The following is an 11,202-nucleotide window of genomic DNA, read 5'->3' as shown; positions in this document are numbered from 1 at the left end:
AATTTTTTTTTTTTTTTTTTTTTTTTTTTTTTTTTTTTTTTTTTTTTTTTTTTGTTTTTTGTTTTTTTTTAATCTACACTCATCCTTTTGTTTGTATGTGACAGCAGTTTGACCACAGCATTCCATGGTCCAGGAAGAATACCACAGTAATCATTCCAGGAACAACTCACTTCTTTCCTCTGGGACTTAGAAAAAAAGTGCAAAGAGGTGCCTGTAACTTTTACTGTAGTCCTCCAAATACTCAAAATGTCCATTTTAATATCCTTTGAGAAATAGTATCTCCATATCCAAAGAAATATCCCCCATTTTTAAGTGCTGGAACAGCACATTTCCAACTATGCTGGGGTATGCAATTTCACAGCTGCTTAGGTGAATTAATCTTGTTTAAGTGGCAACTAAACCAAACCCACAATGCAGTAATTTCAACCGCTTTCCAATACAGTTAGATCTTTCATCAATGAGAAGCTGAAACAGTATGAGATAACTAAATCCAGGGTACACTGGGATCCTTGAGTAGTGTGTACACAATCCTGGGCATTTGTCTCAAAAACACTGTTCCAGAAGATAACGAAAGACAATCAAAAGACATTATTAAATTATGAAAGAACTTCTTTAAAGAGGTCAAATAGGCTGCAAGCCTTACACTTAGAAAAGAGAGCAGCAAAGACAGATTTTGGCAGACAAATACAGAAGTACCACTGTGTTGTAATTTAACCACACCAGGCAGCTGAGCCCCACGTTGACACTCACTCCCTACTCCCAGGGAAAAATGCATGGGGAAAATCCCTGTCTAAAAATCAAATGCATCGACAGGAATTAGTAGGTATTATATTTGAAACAGGTATTTCTTCATATTTTTCATAAAATGTTCAAGTTAACCATTTGCATGTCATGGAAACACTGAGGATACTAAAGATCTAAGGTACTGAAAGAACCAGAAGACAAGAAAAATCCATCAACTCTTACTAAATCCAAGCCCTCCTCTTTGGTGCAGTAAATTGAGTATTGTTACATTGTTTCTCCCAGCTACTGAATCTTCCCTAGACAAATCATGACTGGCTATTCTTAGGTACCAGATACTGGGCCTGCCAAATCACTGATTTGCTTCTGCATAGCTATTCTTCTGTTATTTTAATATGTAACAATATTTATCTAACTACTCCATTGCAAATAGACATGAGGGGAACAACTCTCCTGGAAGAAAGGTGAAAAGCAAGCAGTAGACAGGAGAAAAGCAAGTATAACTGTATCATTTAAGAAGAAAATTAATTATTAGAATTACATTAGTATTTGAATGCACAAGTTATTTTGCTTTTTTTACAGCTGAGCGCTCATATCTGAGCTTTCACAATGAAAGCAGTAACTAATTTGTAATATTTGGCACAGAAAAAATATTTGAACTTTGTACTACAAAATGTACTACTTGATCAAAACCAGCAATATTTTAAAATGTTCAACAACATGTTTAGCAATCATTAAAATAAGAAAACAATACTTACACAAACACAATGTCCCCTCTTTTTGAATATGCAGGGATAGCACTGGCAATTGTTGCAAATCCATATGAGTATATAATAGCTTCCTCTGTCCTCATGAATTTTGCTAGGCGTTCTTCTAATTCTAAGTGCACATCTAATTGAGAAAAAAATCAAAAATATATTAGATAGCTAGCTTGCTTTCATATCAAAAAATCCATCATTGCTTTTAGAAATCATTTAATTGAAGCAAACAGAACATTTATTTGTAGGAATAGTATTAAAACAAGTAACTTCCCAAAACCCAGTTTCAACCAATCCAGCTTCACTTAAACTGACAATTATCCTGTTATTAACCACAAGTTTTGACAGACCTGAAAATATTTATACAACATGTTTCTCTTATGTTCTTACACCAAAGTTGTTAAAATCTACTTGTGATTAGACCACAAATGATGCAGGGTTCACGGACTGCAAATAGAGGGCACAGTTACTACAATCAGAAAAAAATTATGTAATTTACAGCAATTAATGAGGTCCTGTTGGCAGAGCATCAGTCTGTCCAATGATTCCCCTACATAAATATAGCTATCATTATAACAGAACACTGCTCTTGTCAGACTACAAGTCATAAACCATTTCCTGAACACACTCTAGCCCATTGAACATGTCACACCTCCAAGCCAGATATTATTCACCCTCAAGATATATTGACCCAATCAAACACACAGCATTTTCCAAACCAATTTGGCCAAAGTGACCCATGTCAAAAATCAAAATACTAAAAATTGTAATACCACATGGTGATTGGATTGTTCCTGCAGAAAGGTAGCCACAACATTAAGTATTCTGCCTCAGCAAAATAACCTGTATCAAACGGTTATTTTGATTGTCTAACAGTCTTGACACTATCTGCTTCTGCTAGCAACAGACAGATAATTATGCCTTTTGTCAACTGGAAATAAGTAAGATTAAAATGCAAACAGAGATCATTACTGTGTGATTTGAAAGACCACCAGTGGCCAAGTGTTAGCTGTTTGCAATTACTGGAAGTTCACTGAAACTAAAATCAAACAACATCAGTTATATGTACAGATTCTTCCAATAGTCTGTTATGTCAGTGTTGCTCTTTCTGACCAGACACCAACAGAAAGGGTGCAGAAGGATACTGTATAAATACTAAACATATCTAGCATAATCTTTCCCCAAAAGGATACAGCCATCTGATGTATTTATTAATTAAAGGAAAGGTTATTTATTCAAACAACAGCCTCCCAATCACAGCAAAGAGCAATTTCATCCATAGCATGCAAAATATAAATCCTCAACAATCCTTTCCTGATGTTTACCTGAGCATCAAAAAATAGACCAGAAAGAATTGGTTTTCCCACTGCTTTTAAATGAAAACAAGCAGTTAATAATTCATTATTTGAAACTTTTCTTTTGCACCCTATTATTTTGATCCAGCTGCACTAGATATACTAAGTGTTCAGGGATATCTAGAATAGCCTTTCCTCTCCAAAGACTTCAGAAGGGAGGATACTGATTGGAATTCTCATGTCCTTTCTGACTGAGATGGCAAATAATCCATTTCCAGAATATTTGTGACTTTTTCTTGTGTCATTGCTACATGGACTACAGAATCAATAAACAATCTTCAATCATGCTTCCATTCAGGTGGGATGACCTTTGATTTATTGAAAGAAAAGCTCAACAAAGATCTGCAATAACAAAATTTAAAAAAACATACTGGCCACATAGCATTTAAAATATGTAATATAAACAACATTCAGTCCAAAATGTATCTTTTTGAAGTTTCATTAGTAGAGAATAAAAAATTAGGGGAAATAAGAACTGAACTACTATTTTTGAGAGGTCAGTTATTGATACCTAATGAAGAAAAATGTTTTGAGTGACACAATTTAACTGAAAAAGATGACAAGACCACCACTGTCCAAAATCAGAACTTGCATCCTTCTCACTGAGTCGTATTCAGGAACAACCACCATTACACTACGCAAGGTCTAGGTAAAAAACACTGGGCAAAATAAGTATTGTCAGGAAGGACAGCTAACAAATATATTCAGGTTTGTGCTACAGAAAAAAGTTTTGTACGCCTAAGTAAATTTTCCCAAGGGCAAGAACACGCAAGTTCAAAATGACATGCGTGTGGCATATCATTACATAAGGGCATGAATCCTTTGTTTAACCATGAGGTTGAAAAGTGCTAAGACAGTATTGAAGTTTCATTGCGATAAAATCCAAATACTATCTGACTCTCCTTTACTGCAATGATTTGCTTCTGGTTACTCCACTTAGATTAGCCTAGCTTAAATGAAACTGCAAACATCACCTGAAGTACATTTGCACAGAGGCAGACATCACTGAAACAGCTTTCTATGCGATTATGAAATGTTAATAAAAGTTAATATTGTTAACTTTTATGAAATGCCTGTTTAATGCCTAGTATATGCTCACATGGAAATCAAAAAGAGAAGAAATGAAAATTATGGAGGTAACACCCACAAATATTGAGGTATACAATAACATACAAATATTTCATGCTCATTATGGGATAAAGGCACAGACAGGGATACAAAGCAAAATAAAAAATGTCTTACAAGGGACTCACTAAATCTATTAATTACCTTCAAAGTGGCATAGATATGAAGAACCAAATCTCCATTCAAGGTAGATTATAACACAGTATCTGCATTTCAAATAGAGATCACTAATACTGATATGAAATATCAGCTCTTAAGAGGGGATAAATCTGAGCAGTAACAATCAACAACCACCAGTTAAATTCCACACAGGAATGTAAGAGGAAGCCGTGTATAGTTCCGCAGAGGACATGACCCATTTACCAAAGTCCCGGCACATGAAAAATTGTGTGAAGGGTTCAAGGCACACAATGATGCAAAAAGTGTTTCTTCTAGATTCATAGATCATAGATTCATAATCCTGCCACACTTAAATGTTTAAAGTGAGGTGAAAATAGGAAGACAATTTCAGATTGAACAAGCAGAGTAGGAGTCTGTCTACCATTTAAAATGAAGCCTCCATTATTTTCTATGTAAAAGGTGATACCTGAAATGGGCGAGTATACTATCACTTCTTCTCTGCTGATGTCAAGTAGCAATGCTATAGATTAGATTCCTTGCTTTGTGAAATAGAGAGCTTACTGAAAAAATTCAGGAGCCAATGAATAGCAAAAGCTATAGCTCACATTTTAGGATTAGCCCTCCAAAGAGGGCTCATTTACCAGAAAAAAAAAATCAAATTTAACCTGTCTATTTCAAACAATTACTAGAAACAAACTAAGTGAAAGACTTCACAAAATTTAAAATCAGCTTGGATTCAAAAGGTGATTATTATTCCACAGGGTTTTTTGAGCACTTCACTGTTTTGGAGGGAAGGGAAAAGCCTATAAGAATTCCAACAGTCCACTGCTGAACTGTGATCACTGAGGGAATCCAGCATCCCATAAGCTCTCTCTGTACTAATCAGATAGATTTATATTAGACAGACTTATATTAAATCAAATTAGGTACAGCAACTAGTTGATCACTTATGGAACTAGTCTGATTAACCAAAAAAAGCTGAACTTGTCTTGAATTCAAGTCAAGGCTACAGGAAGCTAACTCTATGAAATAATTTGAGTATAGACCCGTTCCGAATTCCATCACCTCTGGGGAGAGACTGGAAAGTTCACAAAATGTGTTGATGGTTTTAGCCTGTAACTGCGCAGCTATTCATGTATAACTCTTTGGTTTACATGCAATGTTTCAAAATATAAACGCCTATGAAGAACTATGTCCAGAACCCAATATTTAAGAACTTACTACTTTCTAAAAATAATGAAAAAAAACCCTTACCTTAGTAACACCCGCCCAGGTAATAAAATCTCTCAATTACACTTATAACATTAAAGTTATGTGTGGAAAATATCATTCTGGCTACAGCATTAGTAGTCACACAAGCAGTCACATTAGTTATCACAGAAATCAGACCGCCCCCTTGTGGTGCCCATAGAAAGTTTAATTCACACTTAAATTTACAATTCCACTCACTGGGAATTATTAAATTCTAACAGGTTCATTTTCTCTTTCTACTATGATTTCTACTATGGTTATGGTTCTACAACAGATAATAAACTTTGCAATTCTTTTCAAAGACCAGCATTAGAAAGCATAAGAAAAGAGAAAAAATAATAAACAAAGCCAGAAAGAATAAATGCTGCCAATCCTCAACGACTACAGCAAAATGTGTGCTAGAGGATAACTGTTCTTCAGAGCAACAGAAATAACTTTTTGCTTATATATTGGACTATTTTGGCTGGCTTACCAAACTAGTCTGAACGTATTTAAAGGCAGATCAAAGAAAGTTACTCACCAAAAGTACCATAGAACCCTCTGGGTCCACAAGTGCCAACACCGTATTTCTTCAGAGAAGCCTGGGCTGCACTCTTTAATAGGAAAGAATTACGTGAAATATTTCTACATTAGTTTTTCAATACATTTCACACTGACAATTTTACACCAATGTACACAGATGAATTTTTGTATCATGTAAGATGACCTGCTTCACACAAAGTATAATAATGTACTGACTTCTATAACTAATTTCACCTCAAAACTACTTTAGACAACTGTTTAAGCATCACTCATTTTATTCCAATATTTAAGGACATTAAATACTAATCTAGCTTGATAATCAACTAGGTGTACAGTAAGTACACCAGATTAAACTTCAGTAAGAATACAAACTTGACTAGCACATTACAAGATTTATAGTCTTACTTCCTGCTTTAGCAGTATGTGTTATTGATGAAGTTTATGCTTGCAGTATTCTTTATCCAGAGATAACATACAACATAAAAGGGGAATAATCACAAAAATAGAATAACTAGAAGAACTCACCTTAACTTTTTCATTATTCAAAAGTCCAAGGAAGTTAAATGATGCAAAGTTTATACATTCCTTGCCATTAACAGTGATTATATGGGTGGGAGGACTGAAAAAAAATACAGACCTATTGTTATGAATGAATAGTTGTAATTTTCATAAACAGTTGATACAGAAGTTCTGTCTTTCAATAATAGAAGGCACACAGGTTTTTTGTCATAAAGCAACCCCAGTATAGCTATCTTCTACTGGTATGTCTATTGAAATATAGGTAGTAGCTGTAAGCGGATGAAACTATTGTATTAGCTATCATCTCAAGTTTCCAATTCAGTTTAATCTCTAATGGTTTGAGTAATTTATGTAATCAGGAAACAGAGAAAGCCTGAAAACACACACTACTAGCAAATGAACAATAGTATAATATACATGAAGCAATGGACAAAAATTTTCTGCCCTTAAAAAATTGTGATTTAGGTAAACAAAAACAAACAAAAAAAATTGGAATAAAAAAAATATTATCCCTTTAAAAAGAAGCATCATTTCTGTATACTATATTCTATAAGCAAATTTGTTTTGGCAATTATACATATCAATACAGTAAGTTAAAAAATTTCCATTAATCACTTGGAGCATTAAAAAGTCTCAAATCTAAGCCAAATACAAAACCCTATGTCTGCCCATTTCTATATCTGCTGTCAAATATTATAGATGAGATTCTATGCTATTCCTCAGACACCGTAATTTCCACAAGCTTTTCCCATGTGGAAAACTAGCACTGGGCAATTTTCTTCATCAAAATGAAACAGGGCTGCTCAAATGTCAAATGCCTGTGCACAGCTGTTCCAAATGTGGTGGCTGACAATATTTCAATGGGTAAATTTGGTGTGCAAAGCAAATAACTTTTAAGTCCAAGCTATTCACTGCAAGTTAAGAAAAACTCTTAACTGAACTGCGTGAACTTCACTTTATAAACTCCATGATCTTGTGTTGTACCTGTTCACTTGAGAAAATTCAGCACATGTTGCTTCAACTAAACAATTGCAAAAGTTTACTAAACAGTGCATGTCCATCTTTTGAATGCTGAACCTGTCCCCACAAAGAAGCTGTCCTACATTACAGCAGTGCCTCTTCTGCACATCACAGAAATGTGCAGCAAACTGTCTCGGGGAACTGACTGCCGTTAAAAATATACCTGGATCTGTTCCTCTGTCTAGCTCATCAATGAGCTGTACCAAAGTCTGGATGTCCTAATATGTGAAATAATTACTTAGATTCACAGATATTCACCAGAGCAGACCTGTAAATATATATACAATTTGTCACTAACATGAGTTTCAGTATATTCCCAGCATACTATCAAATCTGGTAAATTCACAACAACTTGCCTCACAGCTCCATCTCTCAAACCTAGAAAATACACCAATGCTCACCAATAACTTGGCCTTTATAAAACTGTAGCCCTCATGAAAACTTGGCCACCCTTTGCGATCAGAATTTTACCCCAACTTCTAAAGAAACAGTAACAAAAACATAAATGGAAAAGGGTATTTCCGTGAATAATTATAACCAATACATGGATATTGACCACACCATAAACCCCGCCTTACAACAAGAGTAAGTCTTTACAAAAGGAAAACCTGAACCATTTGATTTTTTAATCTTTTCATGTATGTCCCTTCTCCTAGTGTAACAGCTCATTAGGTTATCATAATTAGGAATAACAGTTATGAGATACTGAATGATCCAGCTTAAACAGTAAATTAAAATATCATTTCAAGCTATATTCAGATAACTTGCAAGCAAAGAAATTCTGAAATTGTCTTTTAAGGACTCAGAGCATGCCCACTGTTCTTGGGCCTCTCACTTAAGTGTTTTATATATTGCAAAAAACAGTCACAGAAAAAAAAAAAGTTAAGAAGGTACGGATGATGTGACTTCTACTTTAAAGCAGAACAAGAATTAGCATGAAAATTTTTCAGATGTATTGTTCTACATTTTCTGAGTGAGATCTCCTACAACTAAGCTATTTTGCACAGATTAGTTCTCTGAAAGGCTGCCACAAGGAGTAACTAATTTCTGAACTGCTGAAAGCTGTTGTAGGTACCTTCATCAGCATTGGTTCAAGATGGATTGCTTTTTTGATTAGGACATGTCTGAGTTTTTGGCTTTCCTCATTATTTGGCAACATTACTTGATTATGCAGAAAGAAGAATATAAAGGCATGGTACAAAATGCACAGCCTGCTGAGGGAGGAGAAAATCTGCCTCACACACACAGCAAGTCAAAATTTTTACTGAAATACTTCATTTTTCTGTACTGGTTATGAGCTTTTATAATCCCCACATATTACCGTAAACACACAGTATTATAAAGATAAATGGGAGTTAGAACAGGCTGCCCAGAAAAGCTGTGGATGCTCCATCCCTGAAGATGGTTCAAGACCAGGCAGGCTAGGGCTGGGAGCAACCTGGTCTAATGGAAGGTGTCCAAATGGCAATGAGTAGAAATGAGATAACCTTTAAAGGTTCCTTCAAACATAAACTGGTTTATGATTACGATTTTTGTAAATCACCGCTCATGACAGACATTAAAACATGAAAATAATTGAAAGAAGACTACTTCAATAGACAGGGTCCCCCTAAAATACTGGTTAAAAAGGGAAAATGCTCTTGAGCTGAAATCAGGATGCAGACATTTTTCTTCCTGTATTAACTCTTGAAATATGTTTTAAGTTTACAGTCAAAGTTACAGTCTACAGCTGTTGAGCAACTTGCAGGGAAGTAGTCAGTTGGCAGCTTAAATATTACAAATGTCAAGTTTTCCCCACAGCCACTGTTGAGTTTAATAGACACAACACATTAACATTCTAACATTTCCTAGCTATAAGCACTAGAAAGTTCTAATAATTTAAACATTTTCTGAATCACTCTAAAACATACATTTGTTCTATTTTTTTAAGCAGTCAACACTTCCTTTAACTCTACAGTACAGCTTGTTTCAAAATTCTGAAGAATAACAGAAGAATTGTTCACATCACAATTAATTAAAACAGGCATCACTTTTACATGGCAGACTTTTCTGTGGCAGCGGAACCATCAAAATGGAGCTCACTATGGCACTATTTCAAATCATTAGTGTCAACAGAAGGATATTACAAATGCTTACAAAGTAAAGTGACGCGCAAATCTGAAGATTGTAAAAAGAAGCTTCAAAGCAATTTCTGAAATAATCCGACTCTTGCTTAAGTCATCAGACATTTTAAAAGCCTTGTAACACAAGAAAGCAACACTGACCCATAAATTTCCTCACAAAACAGCTCTACCATCCAGCATTTCCAATTCTGATTGTTCCAAGAAAAATAACTTTTCATGAAGTGTGTGCTGGGTTTGGGGTAGATGAAATTTTCTTAACAATGACTGCTGGTATGAGGCTGTGTTTTGGATCTGTGCTGGATGCAGGGTTGATAATATAGAGATAATTTTGTTATTGTTGAGCAGGGCTTACACAGAGCCAAGGCCTTTTCTACTTTTCATACTGCCAGGCTGGCAAGGAAGTTAGAGGTGCATGGGAGGCTGGGAGGAAACACAGCCAGAACAGGTGACCCAAACTAACCAAAGGGTCCATCCACCTGACATGCTCAGTATATAAAGTGGGGGAAAGAAGCAGGAAGGAGGGCACATTTGGAGTGATGCCATTTGTGTTCCCAAGTAACTCTTATATGTGATGGGGCGCTGCTGTCCTGGAGATGGCTGCCCAGGAGAAGCACTGAACGAATTCCTTGCTTAGCTTTGGTTGTTTGCATGGCTTTTGCTTTTCCTATAAAACTCTCCATCTCACTTCATTACCTTTCAAATTCTCCACCCAGTCCCAGTGATGGGGGAGTGAGTGGCTGCATGGGGTTCAGCTGTTGGCTGGGGTTAAACCAGAGAAAAGTGCCAAGTGGCTACACAGAGTTTCTTTAAAAGTGATTAGCGATGACGTAAGAAGGTGGTATCCACTTTTGGAGGTCTATGTTTTCAGGAAATATAAAAAAAATTAATATCAAACGCTAGAGAACCACAATGAAGGCAAAGATACAACATTCCTTCTCCCACCCCCAATATTACAAAAAAAAAAAAACAACCCGAAGACAACATTTAAAGTAAGAAAGATCTTCTTAGTACCATAGTCTTGCTAATGTTACAAAACCAAGACCTCTTCAGAGGCGAATTCAGTTCTGCTCTCTCAAAGTGCAATTCATTTATTAAAGGTTTTAAGGATATGGAAATGCTGCAGAATATGGATATCAAGTATTTGAGCTGAAATAACTAAAAAGAATTTATTTTGATTACATTTACCCTGAAACAATGTTGTAATTGAGCGCTGGGTGATCTTTTGGCACAGGAGGTACAAGAGGCTCTGGCTGCCATTCTTCAATCAACTCTTCTTTTTCCTGATCAGGAGAAAAGAAATACTGTTTGAGAAGCAAATTCTCCTAGAAAATACATTATGCTTTAATAAACAGTTGATAACAATTGTATTAGAAATCATGTGTACTAGTACATGTCACCTTTCTGAAACATTTACAATTGGCATTACCTCAGGGTCTTTAAGTGAGAGGCTTGCAATTATGAAATTGGAAAGGGAATAAGATATCAAGAAACACAGACAGATGTGTCTGTGTATGAAAGATCTTACACTACAATCAAGAGATGAGATACTAACATGACGTCCCTGCCAAATGTTAATCAATACTTGTAGTATTGCATTTTATTTAAATGGTATGCTCTGTCTCAGCCCTCCAAAATGTATGGTATATTCTAAGCCTGTGGTCCTGCCCT

At 35.5% G+C, this 11,202-nt stretch overlaps 1 protein-coding gene across 1 annotated transcript in view; it reads right to left on the bottom strand.

The window, feature by feature from the left end:
* SPTLC1 (serine palmitoyltransferase long chain base subunit 1) overlaps positions 1-11,202 on the bottom strand; it is a 35,257-nt gene that overhangs the window by 13,607 nt on the left and 10,448 nt on the right. Inside the window, exons 3-6 of the mRNA XM_041486734.1 lie at positions 10,720-10,814; positions 6,398-6,491; positions 5,871-5,943; positions 1,500-1,632 (exon numbers count right to left, since the gene is read on the bottom strand). Coding sequence (XP_041342668.1) covers positions 1,500-1,632; positions 5,871-5,943; positions 6,398-6,491; positions 10,720-10,814 — 395 coding nt within the window. The remainder of the gene's footprint in view (positions 1-1,499; positions 1,633-5,870; positions 5,944-6,397; positions 6,492-10,719; positions 10,815-11,202) is intronic.

The sequence above is a fragment of the Pyrgilauda ruficollis genome, unplaced genomic scaffold, assembly GCF_017590135.1.
Source record: "Pyrgilauda ruficollis isolate IOZ18807 unplaced genomic scaffold, ASM1759013v1 scaffold78, whole genome shotgun sequence".
NCBI lineage: Eukaryota > Metazoa > Chordata > Aves > Passeriformes > Passeridae > Pyrgilauda > Pyrgilauda ruficollis.
This window is presented reverse-complemented; position numbering and strand designations above follow the sequence as displayed.